Consider the following 18438-nt stretch of genomic DNA (forward strand, 5'->3'; position numbering starts at 1 on the left):
TTTGTGGTACACGATCTTTTAAAAAATAAGCATTTTCTTATCAGTGGGGGATAGTTAATAAACATCAAAATCTCTATTCTTTTGTACACACATGTTGTAAATAGAGGCATTTTTAAAAAAAACTATGAAAAATAAACGATTTGGTAAAATATGTTATCAGATGACTAAATATAGGTAATATAACTTGTATTTTACGTTTCTGGTGTTTTTATTCAACTTCAGAATTTTATTTTTATGATGCTATAGCAAAAATTATCCACTGTATACCCATCATCTTTTTTTCACTTTTTAGGGAGTCATTTCTGGTTTTTATTGCAGAATTTTTCCAAATGTTGTATTTGGCCATTTTAAAGGAAATTCGTGTTTTTTAGTCATTTTTTTCTGTTACACATATTTGATTTATGTACAATTAACCAGATATTATATTTAAAATTCATGCCTGTAACTGAACTTAAAATACATTTTTTGACATGAAACCACATAACACACAAATTAAATACTATTTAATTTATCTCATAATAAATTTAATAATAAAAATTACTTTAATTGTGATTAGAAGTAGAAAAATAACTTTTAAAAGTTAGAAAATAATATATTAATAATCTAATATTATTTTCAAGAAATAAATATACATATACCAAGCTACAATTGAATACATCAACATTCTACATCAACAAAGAAAACACCTAAAAAAACATAAAAATTTATTTTAAAATTTAGAAGTAGATCTTAGATTATTATTAATTGGTACCATACATCATTATTTTGGATATGCCCTACAACTGCTGTGAAATCTAAGTTTCCCCCTCCCCCACATTTTGAAGATGATTTATGAGATACAATTTAAGCATTCATTATACTTTTAAAGTATATTGCCATTAGCACATAACACATTATTGCTAACCTTAATTTAGGACAATCTCACTCTCAGGATCCAGGGGATAGCCCCTCCCATCTCTTGACAGTTAAATTAAATTATGCTAATTACTAATTTGATGTCTATTTTTCACAGACTATTATTATATGTTAGCACTTAGACATTTAACAAATTTGAAATCCTTCTTGGACTCCGCCCCACGTAACTCTTGCCGATACAAACATTAAATTGTCCTATTGGTTTTACATTCATTTGTTTATGTATGTATTATATACACTGTACTCTTGTATTCTTGTATTCATTTCAGTGGAAATGAACATATTTAATTGATATACTACAAGGAGGTTATAAAGTGACACTGAATAATTAATTTATGATGGTTTTATCGTAAGTATAATATGGCTCGATGGATCACTTGAACTGCGGTTTGTGATTGGTCAACTCACTTATGTTTAGCCTGCATTGTTGCGTTGCATCCAAGAGGAAAGAAAGCTTAAGATAAAGTTGTAAATCCCTGTCTACACTATCAAACTTTATGTGACAAAAAATGTGATGTGCCCATATATGGACATGATGATGTCATATCACTACCATATTTGGGCATATCACTACCATATTTGGGCACATTACTACCATATTAGTAAATTAGCTTTCTATTCAGGAATGATAATGTCGATAATTCTACAATTATTTCAATCCTTCTTTGCTCCTCCTAGTTTCATTGCACCCATTCCTTTCTTCGCTGCGCGTTTTTCCTTTATTTCCTTTTCTCGTTGTTGCCGTCGCTCCTCCCTTTTTCGTTTTGCTTCATCTGCTTTATTTGTTTCTGAAATATAAAATTAAATATTCAACATTTTGAAATAAAAAACATGAAAGAAAGCAAATTGGTAGTTTCAATATAAAGTCTTTATAGTCTCCTGTTTTGTTTGTGTTTTATTAAGTGTTTACATAGTACAGAAAAAAATAAAATCTCTGTCAATATTTGAGGATATAGTAAAAGGCTATTGTATGAAAATACTAGTTAAACAAAATGGTACTACTACTAATAAACATATTCTATTATAATGTGTGTGTGTATATTACAAAGTGAATATCAACATCACAGGCACAGAATAAATTCTAAACCGCCCGGTGATATACTGAAATTTAATTATTTAATTTTAAACGATAAAAATGAGGAAATCTGCAAGAATGAGAAAAACTCGCTTCAACCAAGATTCGAACTCGAAACCTTCTGCTTAATATGCAGATTTCCTAACCATTAGACAACTAGGGCTTTCATGGTATTGTCCAAATTTGATTGGATGGCGTCTCTTTAACACTCTCGGCGTGGTACGGCAGAATGGAATTCTACGCACACGCCCCAGAAATCAAATTGATAAATTGAATATACGGTAATTATGTTTAAGCTGCAGACAGACTTTCTGTTTCGATCTCATTAGTTTGCAGCTCAGGTTTCAAAATAATTATCACCCACCACATAACTGGGTCAATATACTATAGCATGGGCCAGCTCGAAAGATGTACTAGGTTCTTTAAAGTGCACATGAGCCAGATGTGTACACTGGACCTCAGTTTATATCCTTATCTGAGAAGACTCGTTCTACTACCAGAACAATGGAGCGAGTGAGGTTTAAACCCTTGCCAATGTTAATCTGACAAGGTATTACGGTTCCACTGTCTTAACCCCTTGGCCACTCACCACTCATTGCATTGCAAATTATTTATTATAATGATTTATAATTATTTATATACTATCCATTGTAATAATATATTGATTTGAAATACTGTATATTACAACATTGATGTTTACCTGTTTCATTTGATATTCCTGCATCAATTTCTCCCCAGGCTTCAGTTTCCTCACCCCACCCACTGTCACTCCCCCACTCATCTGGTACTGCCTTGGACACTTTACTGGTAGGCTTTGAATATGATGAGGCCTTGGCAGCTGGTTTGGTGGTTTTGGTCTTTGGCGTTGCTGGCTTTGACTGTTTCTTTACTCCAAGAGAGCTCAATTTATTCTGAAAGTAATGATAATGACATCCATTACTACACATAATTATTCATTCCATAATCAAGTCTAGTCTGGGTTCCAGACAGAGTTTTGTCTTAATAAAAAAATAAATATTTTGGCACATATGGCATTTCATACGTATACTACTTGAGCTTGTATTTTCAGACAAAAATCGAAATAAAAACAAATAAATAAAAAAAAGTCAATGAATACAGACTTGGGGCAAGTTTGGTCAATATAAATTATGCTACAGTATTTCTGTTTTGATCGAGAAACTTGACACTTTTTTCATTGATTTCAAGGAAAATTATATTTTATACATCTTTTGTTTTCTGTAATAAAATACTGCAAAAAAGCTCAATTATTCATAAACTCTCACTATAAACAGGAATATTTGGAATTGGATACTGGTTATAATATAATTTGGTTGCAAATGATTATATATTTATGATATTATATTTGGAAATAAATTGTTATAATGGTTTTAATTTGGAGGGATATTAAGATTAAGAACGGTCTTTAATTGGAGGGATATTTAGAATGGTCTTTAATTGGAGGGAGATGTGTATAATAATTCTGCATAGAACTATATTATTATTGAGATTTTTTATTTGGAATAATATTGGTTTTAATATTCATCTTATATTCAAGATATTGCTGCTGCAAAGCAACCACAAGATTACAAGATTGCAAGATTGGATTGTAAATTATGCAGATGCAGTTTGTTATGTTATGTTGATCCGTAGCCATGGCTACTGGACTGTTTAATTGTATACAATGTATTTAAAAATAGCAACAAATTATCTAGTAGTAGTATAAGAGCAAAAGAAATGTATAGTTTAAGACATGACAACAATAATGGCATGCTGTTATTGCAATTCAAGCTTATTATTGTCACACTATTGATTTTCAACAGTAATGCTCTCACTGGAAATTTAAGGGGGATTCCCCTTTTATTGTTCATATACATACTGTGGGGTTATACAGTGTACCATAATTATAAAAAAAAAATAGAAATGACAGGCAAACAAATAACAATCGGTATGGTTGGTGTAAAGACATTCAATGGTACTTAACAATTCCCATGGCAGCAACACACAACATGAACAAAAACACAACAAATGTCTAATTGTTGTAGGGGTCTACTGATTTCTGGAAAATGGGTGTTAGACTTGTTTGCATGTTGTTCTCAAATTTCAATATACCTCATTACTTTCTAATAATTGTGTTTTATATTCCATGTATGATAATGAAAACAGAGAGAAGAAAAGCTCCAACAACACTGACTAATTCACAATTTAAATGCATTGAACTCAGGTCTTCTAAAGTCTTATTTGGAGAGAGTGGCCACTGTTAAGTTCTTTCAAGCTTAGTAAAAGCTTAGTTGGTATTATGAACAAACTTTGGTTGTTATGTAACCAACTTAAGGGTCTTTCACACCTGTTCCGGCACGGTTTCGGAACAGGTGTGAAAGACCCTTTAACCAGGTAATTTACTAAGCCTGTATACACTTTGTTAACCATGACCAATAACCTGATTGAAATAAATTATAATTAATAAAAGATGCACATATTTGATTAGTTTTCTCTAACCCCATAAAGTGTAAGTGATTTGATTCAAAAGCAGAAGATAAATATGAAAAAATGCATTGTTGATATAAATGGCCCGAAAAGTAAGAGAGAAAATATTTTAAACTTTTAGAATGAATGAAAAAAGTTTATGGATGTAAAATATGACGTAAATAAAAACGTTGAAAATTGTGCCTAAGATCATTGTGAAGTAAAAATAATAATTTCTTTTAAAAAGAAACGAAAAACATTGATAATATTAAATTTGTTTTAAACTCTGACATTAATATTATTCATTCTTCTTGATTTTAGAGAGATGTTGATATCCTTACTTCATCTGAATTTGCCCCTCCAATGGACAAGAAATCCTCATTGACCTCTGATTGACCCCAGTCATATGCACTGGCTGGTGCTAAGTCTGAATCCACTTTCTTAAAGTCCAAATCCTCGGTCCAGCCTGGTGGGGGAGTCTAACATTAAAAAGATATTCTTAGAGGGAGACAGTTCAAATTAGGTTTGTTTTTTTAGCACATAGTTTGGGTTCTTTCCATGCGAATTATTACAGAATTTCAATGCATGCGGTATCAGACCTTGGTTACATTGCGGTTTATGCTAAGATTTTAAACCATGCTTTAATAATCTAATTAGTTTCAATCAAAAGGCTTATACAATTGGTCTGTTTTGTGGAGCTCTATCTCTTCAGACTCCTTGCTGTTTCTATACGAGCATTGCGACTGCAAGTACGTATTTAGACAGGCGAATACGCCTATTTGTTAAGTCTTAATTTAAATCCTACAACATGCATAATGTATGGTAAATGTTTAGTATGTTTATGAAAAGTGGTAGGTGAGTGGAAGGTGACTGAGATGGTGCACAGATACAAATACATTAAAATGTTATTTTGCTTGCTCTATGAAGTCTATAATATATGAATGCATTAAAGCTTGGTTCCCACTTGGATGTAAGTAATTTGACAATAATCCTGACCAGATGGATTGTCCAAACTGTCACATGTGGTTGTCATCTCATTGCTTGCGTCTAAGTGGGAACAAGGCTTTATGTGTATAAACCACCTGTGCATCTTTTTCTTTTAAAAGTGTTTTTCCGGAACTAAATTGGCAGTTAACAAACAATTAGGTTTAATATTTATATAAGAAGTGTTAAAGTTCATTCTAAGTTATTGCATTAATTATTTCATGCATTTGTTGTTAATGAACTAAAGCTCTGTCTACACTATCAAACTAGCTTGACAAAAAAAAGTGTGATGTGGTCAAATACGGTAGTGATGTGCTCACATGGTAGTGATGACATCATCATGTCCATATATGGGTATATCACATTTTTTTTTCATATAAAGTTTGATAGTGTAGACAGTAAGCATACTGAAAGTGATCACCAAAGAGAATATAACAAATTTTTAGTCAAGCAATAAAAAATCATCAATTATTAGTCAATATTCAATCAATCAATCAATCAATATCTATCAATTGTATATTCAAACGATGTATCAATTAAAAATATATCAATCAATAATCTATCAATAAATAATATAAAAACCATATATCAATTAGTAAGCTATAGTATAATTAAATTTTATTTGAATGAATGAATGCGCTGCTTGCACAGCATTTATTATCAAATATATAAAATTTGTAGTTTGTACACAACAAATTATTAAAAAAACACGATATTGAAAAAACACATCAAAAGATGATATATCAATCAATAATCTATCAATCAATACCTATCAATCAATAACATATGAACTATTAACCTATCAATTTATCAATCAATAATATTAAATTAATAATACTGTACATTACAAACTCCCAAACGCTGTAAATGTATATATTTATATTAGATGGGTACAGACATGAAGGCCGAAAAAAATTTAAAAACTATCAATTAATATCTCAATCAATGTACTGTATCAAAAAATCTAAATAATCTATCAATCAATATATAAATAAATATAAAATCTAGGTAATCTAACCTTAGGTTTTGGTTCAATCGGTGCCCAATCATCATCATTACCCCATCCTCCTCCTCCTCCTCCTTCGCTTTCATCAAAATCAAACTTTCCTTTTGTAGTACTTGTCTCCATACTTCCCCAATCATTATCCTCACCCCATCCAAAATCATCCTTTTCAACTTTCTTCTTCTGTACAGATTTTTTATCTTTTGATTTCGTCATCTTTGTTGAGTTATTTAAAACATCACCCCATCCATCATCGTCATTATCCCAACCGGTGGTTTCGGAACTTGAAGGTCGACTCGTTATTTTCTTGGCGACATTTTGTGATTTTTCAGTTCGTTTACTACTGTTTGTTTGCTTTTGTTTTGATGATGATAATCCATCATCCTGCCAATCGCTAAAAAAGTTATCAGGTTGTTTGTTGCCGCTGTTAAGTTTAATGGGTTTAGTTGATTGTGTTGTTTCAATTGACCCCCATTCTTCATCATCATCATCATTGTTCCAATTGTCATTGTCATCTTCCCATTGATTTGATAGATCAGGTTTGTTTTTATTACTTGACGTCTTCTGAAAACAAAGATTCTGTTGTAATTTTACCAATTTTCAATGACTTACAAATACTAAATTGGTAACTACTGTACTTCTAATAAAAAATAGTATTTTCCTGTGTAAAATAGATTACTTTTAATTTATATACTTTTTTTTTTAAATGCCTAAATATTGGAGAATTTCCTAATTATCTAATAATATTACACAAAAAATCCTGTACACCACCACTTAAAAAAGACTAATTTCGTTCGTTCTAATTTACTGCTGATGAAAAATATGTAGGGTTATTGCAGATCAATTATCAAACATAATTTTATATGCAAATGACAATAAATGGAAGTAACCTTCCACTGATGAATGAATGTTATTACAAAGGTTAATATTTTATAATTAATAACAATTTTAAATCTGGAACTACCCTTTAGTAATGTTCATTGACATTTGTTTTACCTCCTTATTACTCCATCCATCTTCCGATTGTTCTGTATCCTCTCTCTCATAATCTGATGCGGAATCTGCTGTTTCGTATTTATCTTCATCTTTAGTGGGTTTTTCTGACTTTACTGGTTCTTTACCACCGTCAACCGTTTCTTTTTTCTTGACTGTTTAAAAGTAAGATTTTTAGATAATAATAAAGAAGAGCTTGAAATAATTGTTTGTCAATGGTGTATATTTTAATCATGAGCATTTCTTTAGTTGACCTCTTCAGTACAAGAGAGAGGATTGATGATCAGTGTCAGGAGAAGATCTCCAACTCATACCTCTCACATGCTAGTCTAATATCTCTTGAACTCTGTCTGCACTATCAAACTTGTATGATAGTGATATGCCCAAATGTGGTAGTGATATGACATCATTAGGTTCATATATGTCAAATTTTTTTGTCACATAAACTAGGTCTCCCTATAAAACTAGTTTGACAAAAAAATGTGATGTGTCCATGTATGGACATGATGACATAATATCACTATCATATTTGGGCACATCACACTTTTTTGTCAAACTAGTTTAATAGTGTGAACAGAGCTTTAACTGTAGCATGTATTCTACTTTCATTCTATACATAGTAGGGCTTTCTACATACCTTCTTTGTCTTGTATACGTTCCGCTTGAGCAGGTTGAGGGCCTCCTTTGTAGAACCTTGATGTGAGTGACGTGACCGCCCATCCTGCCCATCCAGCTGCATTCTGCTGGCTGTTAGATGCACAGTTTACATCTGCCTCTGAAACAAAGTTTATCAAACAACAATCATCTAACTATAATTTAAGACAATTGATTCCTGGTCTACTTGTTAAAGAAAGAAGTCATAATGCCAGATTTCCGAGTACATTTTTTTAAAAAGTAGATTAACTATATACTGTATGTAATTTGTATTTAGAATTGTCTACTTGTTAAAGAAAGAAAGAAGTCAGTAAATAAAAAATACCAGATTTCCGAGTACATTTTAAAAAGTAGATTAAGTGCAGTGTATAACTATATACTGATTTAGAATTGTCCATCGTTTTGTACAATTTAATGTTTTTTTCTACAATAAATTCCTAAATAGTAATAGTAATTTTATAGTTCTTACCCATTTCTTCTAATTTTTCTGGATTTTCTGAAACATCTTCTAATTTTTTGACAAAATGTTTTATTACACGAAATGTCTAAAAAGAAAAATAATTAATTTAGTGCTCATTAGGTTTTTGAACACATTACATTTCCGGAGAAACATGAACATACATTTTACAAAAATAAAATATTTTGAAATATTTAAAATGACTTACTTGATCTCTAACATTTTTATCAGGATCAACGGTGAGAGCGCACATTGCCGGTAGAATTCTAAGTGACGTGTCTTTTAATGAGAAGAAATTGTGTGTGGCGTGCAACGCCATGACACCAGCGATGCGCGAAGGCGGGAACGGATCCTTCATTGCCCTAGTGAAAGCTGATAGAAGTATTTTCTGTCTTGTCTGTAAAAAAATCAACATTTTCTAAAATGCTCTGTCTACACTATCAAACTAGTTTGACAAAAAAAGTGTGATGTGCCCAAATATGGTAGTGATATGACATCATCATGTCCATATATGGGCACATCACATTTTTAAAATAAAGATAAAGACATAAAGAATGGCAATAAAAATGTCTGGGAAAAACTCCCAATAGGATGTATTAGTGTTTATGTTAATATTATGATTTGAATACTTACTGCTGGGTTTAGATGACCAGCTATTTTGCCAAGGCAAACTGTTGTATTAGTTCGTATACCACCCTAAATGAAAACAGACAGACAATTAATATTCAACTGATTGATTAATTAAATTATTGACATTTATTGATTAACTGATTGATTGATTGAATTAATTAGATTGGTTGATTAACGGATTGATTTAATTACTGATGAGATTTATTGATTAACTGACTGGCTGATTGATTGATTGATTAACTGAGATTGGTTAATTAACTGATTAATTGATTGAATCACTAAGATTGATAGATTGATTGATTAACTGATTTATTGATTAACTGAGATTTATTGAGAAACTGATTTATTGATTAATCGAGATTGGTTGATTAACTGAGATTTGATTAACTGATTTATTGATTAATTGAGATTGGTTGCTCAACTGATTTATTGATTAACTGAGATTATTGATTAACTGATTTATTGATTAATTGAGATTGTTTGATTAACTGATTTATTGATTAACCAAGATTGGTTGATTATCTGATTTATTGATTAACTGAGATTGGTTGATTATCTGATTTATTGATTAACTGAGATTGGTTGATCATCTGATTTATTGATTAACTGAGATTGGTTGATTAACTGAGATTGGTTGATTATCTGATTTATTGATTAACTGAGATTGGTTGATCATCTGATTTATTGATTAACTGAGATTGGTTGATTAACTGAGATTGGTTGATTATCTGATTTATTGATTAACTGAGATTGGTTGATTAAATGAGATTGGTTGATTATCTGATTTATTGATTAATTGAGATTGGTTGATTAACTGAGATTGGTTGATTATCTGATTTATTGATTAATTGAGATTGGTTGACTAACTGATTAAGTAATGTAACTGATTAAATAACTGATAGTTTTACTGTACTAACCTGAGGATCTTTAGATTGAAGTCGGGCAAAATGTTTCATCACCTCAACATTTAAATTATGATCATTCAATTTTTCTGAAAGAAGTATCATTGCCTGAAAAAAAAAAAAAATAAAATACTTGAACTTTCTTACAATAATTTGCAAATAGCATACAAAAATGTATCAAAATTGACAGGAGTTATCAAGACAAGTTGTTTCCAAAAAGTGGGAATTTAAAATACTCAAGTAAACTTATCTTTAAGAGTTAAGACCTGTTATTTGTGTTTGCAACATAACAGACCCTTAAGCTCTGTCTACTCTATCAAACTAGTTTAACAACAAAAATGTGATGTGCCCAAATATGGTAGTGATATGCCCAAATATGGTAGTGATATGACAACATCATGTCCATTTATGGGCACATCACATTTTTTTCTCACATAAAGTTTGACAGTGAGGACAGAGCTTTAAGTAAATACTGTAAAGAAGTACTTCTCCTACCTTGACAGTGCTCTCTCTGATTGCAGGGTTTGTGTCTGTGAACCCATGACAAATATGAGGGAACACCTGATCATTCACAACTGCCGATTGTAAATACTCAATGAAATCTTCGAGTTGTTGTAATAACTTGATACGAGTTGCTCTATCGGTCGATGTGAACATCTTGACAACACACGGTAATACTTTTGTCTGATATTCTGCTGTTTCTAAGAGTTTGCCAAGCTGAGGGAATCAAGTTTATTTACGATTAATATTCACAATAACATTCTCAAGTAAATTTAATTTGGACAACGAACGGGTGCCAATTAATGGCAGCACTCGACACGAAGGGACCCTTAAGGGGAGTAGAAAGTTGTGGTATGTGCCAGATGAAGATTAGTTCGCACACGTACATATCTATTACTGGTTTAATGTAAAGAATTGTATACAGATATTTCATATAAAACCAGATGAAAAAATGTTTTGAAGATGTATAAAGCATGTTGTTTACCTTCAATAAAGGTGTGAGGACCGCTGAGCCAGCATTGCCAAATTCAAATGCCTGCAGAAGTAGTGGAAGGATCTTGAAGCGACAGAACTCTTCTGGAAAATCATCAAGACTAGAACTTAAACCAGCTAGAAACTTATTCTTCTCTATTGCATCTTTTATCTGTATCAATCAATAATATATTTTGCTTATCATCAATTACAGAATAAGATCAAATAGATAAATAGATTCATGGTAGTGATATGACATCATCATGTCCATATATGGGCACATCACATTTTTTTGTCACATAAAGTTTGATAGTGTAGACACGGCTTTAAAATTTATTTTATTACAAATTTCCATTAAAAACCAAAAATAAAGGCCAAACATAAATTTAGTTGAGTATCAATGAAAAAAGTAAATATATATTTTATAGGAACAATAAACCATTATGACTATTGTTGGATTAGATATTGTTTGTATTTATTTATTTATTGTAATTAATAATTTTTATTTGGCAAGTAATATACATGAGCCTGAACAGATTTTAAACTGGTCTTACTCCGCAGATTAAAATAGGAAAAATGAGTTACCTGTATCTCCTCTAAGAATAAGTTGGTTTTAACAAAGCTATTGTCCATAAATCCATTTGTTTCTAGACAGAATTGTAAGAATCTTGCTGGGTTAGGTCTGGATATTGGGTTAGCACCGACCAATTCACAGTAATTACTAATTAGTGACTTAGGAATCTAGAAAAAAAAAACAAGTTAAGATTATGCAATTTGAATTTTAAAAAGTTTTAAAAAATATTACTAGGATATATTCAGAATTGTAAAAAGCTATCTTTGCACAGATTAGGCCTTGTCTACACTATCAAACTTTATGTGATGTGCCCATATATGGACATAATGATATCATATCACTACCATAATTATTTAGGCACATCACACCTTTTTTTGTCAAACTAGTTTGATAGTGTAGACAGAGCTTTAGATTAGATTTTTGATTAGTCTTTTTTTTTAAATGAAAATGTTAACAAGATTACCTTGCCTAATGACTTAAGTGAGGATGTACGTGGAAGAGGTCCATTAAACACCTCCCACAGAAGACATCCTAACCCCCACATATCCGCTGACCTGCAATAAAAAAAAAATGGTTACAACATTTGAATCGTTATTTGTATAGGGAAAAAATGTTCTTTTCACTGTCTTTTTACTTTTTTGTATTTTTGTATGTAGCGAAAAAGTCAAATAAATAAACTTATAATCACCAAATATGTGTTTTCTTCCTCATTCGTCCACTATCAGACATCTCCGGTGGGTCATAGTTTTGTAGGCCTTGAATACCCTTGTTTGGGGGCGTGCTTCCTTCTCCCTCCGCAGCGCATATGTATGCTACTCCACCCAGCTTCCATTCACCAGCTTTGCTTACAAACACAGAGCCGATGTGTACATTGTTGTGTTTTAACTTACAATCATTCAGCAAAAATGCAAACGCTTTCTGCAAAAAAATATAAATTTAAATTAATTTAATATATTTAATATATAAACCTATAGCTTATAAGTTATATGGTTTCATTTTATCTGTTCATTTTTATTAAAATCACAATTGGCAGTGGCAACAACTGAATCAAATGCCATGTGATGTTCAGAATAAACAAATTTAAAATTGGAATTTTAATATCAAAGGCTATTTAAGAGATATTTAAACATTTTAAAAACAGATATAACCAATTCATTTTGGTGCGTACTATGTATTTCAAATTACACAACTTTTGACAAATTAAACTCATTTTAAAGTTTTAAGCTCTATCTACAGTATCAAGTTAGTATGACAAAAAAAGTGTGATGTGACCAAATATGGTAGTGATGACATCATTGTGTCCATATATGGGCACATCACATTTTTTTTATCAAATAAAGTTTGATAGTGTAGACAGAGCTTAATATTGACGTCACTTACCGTTACTTGATGAAGACCCCAAGAAATGACCAACTCATTTGCTTTCTCTGCATTTTTTAAATACTTTTCTAGCGGGCAAACTGCTTCAGTCACTACATATATCATAGTTTCTGTCTAAAAAACATTTTAAAAAAGATATTGTTATAAAAAAAAAATTATGTGGTAACGGACTATACCATTATCCGACGGGGTGAGATATGTTCTTCTTTTCGTAATGTATTCCTCTCTTAGGAGAGAGAGGCTAATGTTGGTATATCCAGGTAAGCTAGACACGAAATAGACTGCTGAATTATTCTTCCCCAACATTTTTTTAAAGGGTATTAACACTACAGAAAATAAACATTTCTCTGTAAGATTCCTGAAATAACAATGTAAATATATATTGCTGAATAAATGTGACTGAATTGAGAGTGTGTGGATCAAGATAAGTCAAACCATTTGAGTAATACTACTAAATTAGTTTATCTTCTTAATTAGGTTAATTACTTTATTTACCTCAAGACCATCAATGTACTGTAGAATGTTGGGATGCCTCAGTGTCTTGAGTCTCTTGTGTGCGTTCTTAGCAGTCTGGGTCTTAGCTTCACTTGTTTCTTTCATATCAAACACAAATACTGATACTTCCTCTCCATTTGACTTTATTTTAAAAATTAAATAAAAAGGTTTATTTTTATAAGTTAATTATTAATAATAATTAGCAAACAAATTTTCATTTTTCTTAAATACTTTAATAAATAAAATGTATCTATTATTTCACAACAACAGTACTGTAATAATCAAACAAATAAAGCACCAAACTACTTATTTCGTGTTTGTTCCTAGGCTGAGTCAATCCATTTCAAACACGACATCCCTCCCCCTCGATTATGACATTCGAACCCGGGCGGGCAAAACGAAACGTGGTTGTCAACTGATGAATTCAAGGGCCTAGATATTTCATACACAAATTTACGTAAAACAAATTGGTCTTACCTTACGTTTACCACTGTGCAGCGACCAAATAGATTTACTTTCGAGAGAATCTATACATTCACCAATTTCAAAAGCAAAATCCTTTGTAGGATCTCTTGAAAAAAAGGACCACATTTCGTACCGTCGATTTGAAAAACTGGACACGTACGTCAGGTCATGACCTATGATGTAATAAAGTGTGTTGACCTTTTAATGATATGAAACAACATTGTACGTACTACTCTGTGTATAAACTGTTTTGATTTGGTTTTTTTTTTAGTATCGGAAACATTAGCTTTTGTGAAAGACCTTCTTTTATAAAGATAACAATATCATATATATTATGTAACCACTGTTTGAAGCATACGATTGGAAACAGACCGAATCTAAGGACCTCAAACCTAGGCATAGGCTAGGCTAGCCGGAGCCCCTAACTAAGGCCATTGATTTCATTAGAATAGAATATACGGTACAGAGTAGTGGTGGAGATACAGAAGTAGCATAGATATGTAGGCCTAGGGCAAACAGTGCAAGTTTTACAGTAGCTTACTGATAATACATGCACAAATGTAATGTAACTTGATGATTTAGAATCTTATTAAATCACAAATACAATAACAAATGAATAATTTTAAATACATAAAATAAAATAGGTTTTAATTTTATCTATTTTACTTTCAGAAATGATTCCAAGAAAGCTGATTAGATGAATTTAAAGTTGTCTTAGTTTTATAATGTGAAGACATTTGGCAGTATATTTATTGACCCAAGAAACACCCCCAATAATGCCTCCTAAATTTAAGCGGCACCTTAAAGAGAGTGATATGCTTGGATCACGCGAGATTGAGCGAGTATGTTTCAAATTTTATTAGACTTTGATGGAATTAAAGGGGCCAAGCAAGGAGTCGAAGCCCCTTTTTAAATAAATATATTTATTGTTCAACTACAGTAAATTATTAGTTTTATTCATCATTAATAAAATTATTCTCAATTGAAATTTTTCAGGAAAATTTACTGGAATATCGTGACGATGATGATGATGATGACGACGATGATTTCTTCCTCAGGAAAAGCCCCTTACCAAATTCATCTAAGTTTGATACTAGTATTCAAAGGTACAAGTTTTAAAGCATTTTGCTTGATTATACTGATCAGGATTGTTTAGTCATGTGTAATTCTACTCCACTTTAAAAGACGTGTTTCAAGACTTTGTTTTGTGTAGAGCAACTTGTTTTTACTTGCCCGATGGGATGGACTGCCATTTTTGCTCAGGCCAGTCAATTGTTCTTAGCTGTGTGCTGAAAGAAATTGTAACAAAGTGGGTGGGAGGGGAGGTGGAGTATTGTGTGGCCTTTAATTGGAGTGCGTGAATATCATTATTGATTCATACTTTTACTAGTCTATTCTTTGTTTTGCATTTAGGACGCAAAAACAAGTAGATGAAGTAGTAGACGTGATGAGAAATAACGTAGAAAAAGTTCTGGAAAGAGGGGAACAACTTGAAGAATTACAAGACAAATCAGGTAAATATTGTAGGATGGCGAAAGTAGAGTATGTATTAACAACAAAAGTAATGAATAATGAATTTATTATATAGTATAAAACTCTAAATAACGAATCGTGACTTGCCTCTCGTTATTTGGAGTCAGATACTATGTTATTTAAACATTATCAGTGCATCTATTAATTAATTTAATATTACTTTTAAGTCATTTTAATCCAAATGGTTTTATCTATGCAGGATATTAAAATAAGCTTTAAATGTAAAGTAAATACAATTGCAATGCCTAAAAAGTAAAAAAAAAACCTCTTTAAAGCTCTGTCTACACTCTCTAACTAGTTTGACAAAAAAAGTTTGATGTGCCCAAATACGAGTGATATGTCATCATCATGTCCATATATGGTCACATCACATTTTATTGTCACATAAAGTTTGATAGTGTAGACAGAGCTTCTTAAATAACCTCTCTTATACAACATCCTCTGTTTTTCTTAACTTTTTCAGATGATTTAGCGTTAAGTTCAATGGCCTTCCGTGTCAGTGCTAAAGGGTTACGCTCACACTTTTGGTGGAAGGAATGTAAGGTGGGTTGAACACTGGGATCTATTTACTGCATTCCATTTGTTTTCAACTATTCAACTGTGGCCATTTCCCTTAAATATTAAGTATTTAATTTAACTCAATAAATATTTAAGTATTTCTCTTAAATTGTATTCACTTAGATAGGAGATTTTTTTTAATTTTAAAGCTAAGTGTTTCCCTTGGCCTAAGTGTGAATGGTGACTACACCCACTGTTTTCTAGTATACATACATTTTTTTAATTGTTTATATTTTAAGTGTAAAATCTTCAATTTTCATAAATGTTCATATCTACAGTATGATGAATAAAGTTAATCTACATATATACACACTGTTTACAAACAGGATTAAATACTTGTATCATAATTTCTATATGATATAATATATCAATATCATTTTTCTTTCAGACACGCCTTGTGATACTGTTTGTGGTGTGCATAGTACTATTAGTCATATTTTGTAAGTGTAACACTGAACAAAAAATGTTTTGCTCAACTCATACACAACTTTTTCCAAATACTTATTACATATTTCACCATTGGATAGAGCACCTAAAGATGCCTATCTTATGATAAACATGTTTGCAAACCTCTATCACATAAACAAACATTTCAATCAAATCATTAAACGGCGTGTGGATGATATAAATACATTAGTTTGTGGTTGACATGTATGCTTCTAAGGTTCCAGGTTCCAGTCCTTGTCTGTTCACTAAGCTAAAACCACCACATTAAGTTATTTTTAGAATGTCTTTTTGTGTATTTGGTATTTAATTGGTTTTTTTTAACTTCTTGATTTTAATTTTTTTTTTTTTCATTTCAGTGCCCTTGTTTTTGAAGAAGAAATAATTAATCAAGTTTGAAATCTGAACCTTTAATGTCAAATCATACTCAGATCATCAATGTTTAAATTTAAAAACATTTTTCAAACTTTATTTTTAAGAGAGAATAAATGTACGTATTTGTAAACCATAAAACTAGTATGATCATAATTCATCAAAATAGGTTTTGAATTTATTGTTCCATATATGGAGCAATTGTCAACTTCAACAATGAATTAATTTAAATAAGGAATTAGAAAAGAATGTTGTCTTTATTAATATTTATTTATACTTCTTCTACAGTAAGTGTAAGGATTAAATGTAGTTTGCTAATTATACTAGTTTTTAATCATTTTTATTTTATTAAGAAAATGCATTCCATAAATTAAAATTTTATTTAGACTTGTTAATAGACTAAATAAGGGTTTACGGATGTGTGCAAGAGATTTGATATAGGGTTAAGTCAAGCTTAAACAAGAAAGAGTGGTGTTAAAAGCAAGCATATGGTACTTGAGTCTTCTATTTATTTAGCTTTTGCAAATGTAGACTAAATGGTTCATGTTTGTACAGGATCACTAACTCTATTTATTTCATACGCATCCAACAGCGAGCACAAATTACAGGGTGGATAAACTATTTTATAATTTATCGTGCTTATAAACTAAGCCTCATTTGAGTGTCATGAGACTAGGCCAGGATTGAACCCAGACCATTACATTGGAACACCAAGCTACAGCTCCACTACATAAATATGTAAATTATGTACCTTGGAGATTGGTACAGCCATCCTGATTATTGGTTCCAGGTTAGGATTTGATGTTAAAAAGGCTCTGAAAGAACCCTGTTATATAATGACACTAAGTGACCCATTTGGTAATCCAAATCTACTTAAAACACATACCAAACCCAAGTTGTTTCTCATATATTGTATGTAATCTTTATTGAATTATAAAATATAATTTTAAAGATATTTTCTTCAAATCATTTTTATTGTTTTCGCAATGTGTTTTGCAATTTGCATTATGTTGCTTGTTAATTTTATAAGTTTATCATGCTTTTATTTGAAAATTAAATATATTTATGCGGAACTTTCCTCAACTTGTCATTGAACTATTAGGCTCTATCTACACTATCAAACAAGTTTGAAAAATAAGGTGTCATGTGCCCAAATATGTGATATTCCTAAATATGGTAGTGATATGTCATCATGTTCATATATGGGCACATCACATTCGTTTTGTCACATAAAGTTTGATAGTGTAGACAAGGCTTTAGGGAGCTATGACCTGGAGGTCATGTTAATTTGTTACTGCTTCCTCCTCCTCTACACAGTGCAGGTCATAGGCACATAAAAAGTTACCACGATTTATATTCACGTAAAAAAAAAACAATATGCCACTAAACACAAAAAAACATGATGTAAACATCATAGTAAGCTTTCATTTGGGGGATGATAAACAAACAAGACGATTAACAGCTCGTAACATGGACGGAATACACTTATAAGGGATCACCTTAACAGCTCGTAACATGGACGGAATACACTTATAAGGGATCATCTTAACAGCTCGTAACATGGACGGA

General features: G+C 31.2%; 2 protein-coding genes across 5 annotated transcripts; one reads left to right on the plus strand and one right to left on the minus strand.

Annotated features, from left to right (window-relative positions):
• Positions 1-559: 559 nt before the first annotated feature.
• Positions 560-14105, minus strand: LOC140047140 (N-terminal kinase-like protein). Of its 3 annotated transcripts, none has more exons than XM_072091979.1 (18): positions 13975-14105; positions 13498-13638; positions 13003-13116; positions 12311-12540; positions 12086-12176; positions 11634-11789; positions 11062-11220; positions 10572-10793; positions 10092-10184; positions 9178-9240; positions 8753-8941; positions 8557-8632; positions 8071-8208; positions 7437-7588; positions 6456-7001; positions 4795-4932; positions 2691-2901; positions 560-1703 (listed from the first exon to the last, which is right to left on the minus strand). In XM_072091979.1, the coding sequence occupies exons 1-18, from the start codon at positions 14086-14088 to the stop codon at positions 1570-1572; spliced, it is 2967 nt and encodes a 988-aa protein (XP_071948080.1). In that variant the 5' UTR covers positions 14089-14105; the 3' UTR covers positions 560-1569. The 3 variants fall into 3 exon arrangements, with proteins under 3 accessions (XP_071948080.1, XP_071948079.1, XP_071948081.1); XM_072091978.1 differs by having other exon boundaries at positions 6456-7004; XM_072091980.1 differs by lacking the exon at positions 4795-4932 and having other exon boundaries at positions 6456-7004.
• Positions 14106-14160: 55 nt separating this feature from the next.
• Positions 14161-17947, plus strand: LOC140047147 (vesicle-associated membrane protein 4-like). 2 transcript variants are annotated; one of them, XM_072091988.1, is made up of 7 exons: positions 14161-14184; positions 14635-14804; positions 14959-15068; positions 15376-15476; positions 15959-16038; positions 16442-16493; positions 16857-17947. In XM_072091988.1, exons 2-7 carry the CDS (start codon positions 14739-14741, stop codon positions 16880-16882), a joined length of 435 nt encoding a protein of 144 aa, XP_071948089.1. In that variant the 5' UTR covers positions 14161-14184; positions 14635-14738; the 3' UTR covers positions 16883-17947. The 2 variants fall into 2 exon arrangements, with proteins under 2 accessions (XP_071948089.1, XP_071948090.1); XM_072091989.1 differs by lacking the exon at positions 14161-14184 and adding an exon at positions 14189-14200.
• The last annotated feature ends 491 nt before the right edge of the window (positions 17948-18438 follow it).

This window comes from Antedon mediterranea, chromosome 4, assembly GCF_964355755.1.
Source record: "Antedon mediterranea chromosome 4, ecAntMedi1.1, whole genome shotgun sequence".
Lineage (NCBI taxonomy): Eukaryota > Metazoa > Echinodermata > Crinoidea > Comatulida > Antedonidae > Antedon > Antedon mediterranea.

Bases quoted from the DNA above. Each gene is read 5' to 3' on its own strand.
- LOC140047140 (XM_072091978.1), bottom strand. From the start codon at position 14,088: ATGTGGTCCTTTTTTTCAAGAGATCCTACAAAGGATTTTGCTTTTGAA. The intron at 12,177-12,310 runs GTGATTATAAGT...TTTTTATTGCAG, and splicing joins AGGAAGAAAACACATATTTG to GTCAGCGGATATGTGGGGGT. The intron at 8,209-8,556 runs GTAAGAACTATA...ACTTTGTTTCAG, and splicing joins AGAAAAATTAGAAGAAATGG to AGGCAGATGTAAACTGTGCA.
- LOC140047147 (XM_072091988.1), top strand. From the start codon at position 14,739: ATGCCTCCTAAATTTAAGCGGCACCTTAAAGAGAGTGATATGCTTGGA. The intron at 15,477-15,958 runs GTAAATATTGTA...TAACTTTTTCAG, and splicing joins AGAATTACAAGACAAATCAG to ATGATTTAGCGTTAAGTTCA. The intron at 16,039-16,441 runs GTGGGTTGAACA...TTTTTCTTTCAG, and splicing joins TTTGGTGGAAGGAATGTAAG to ACACGCCTTGTGATACTGTT.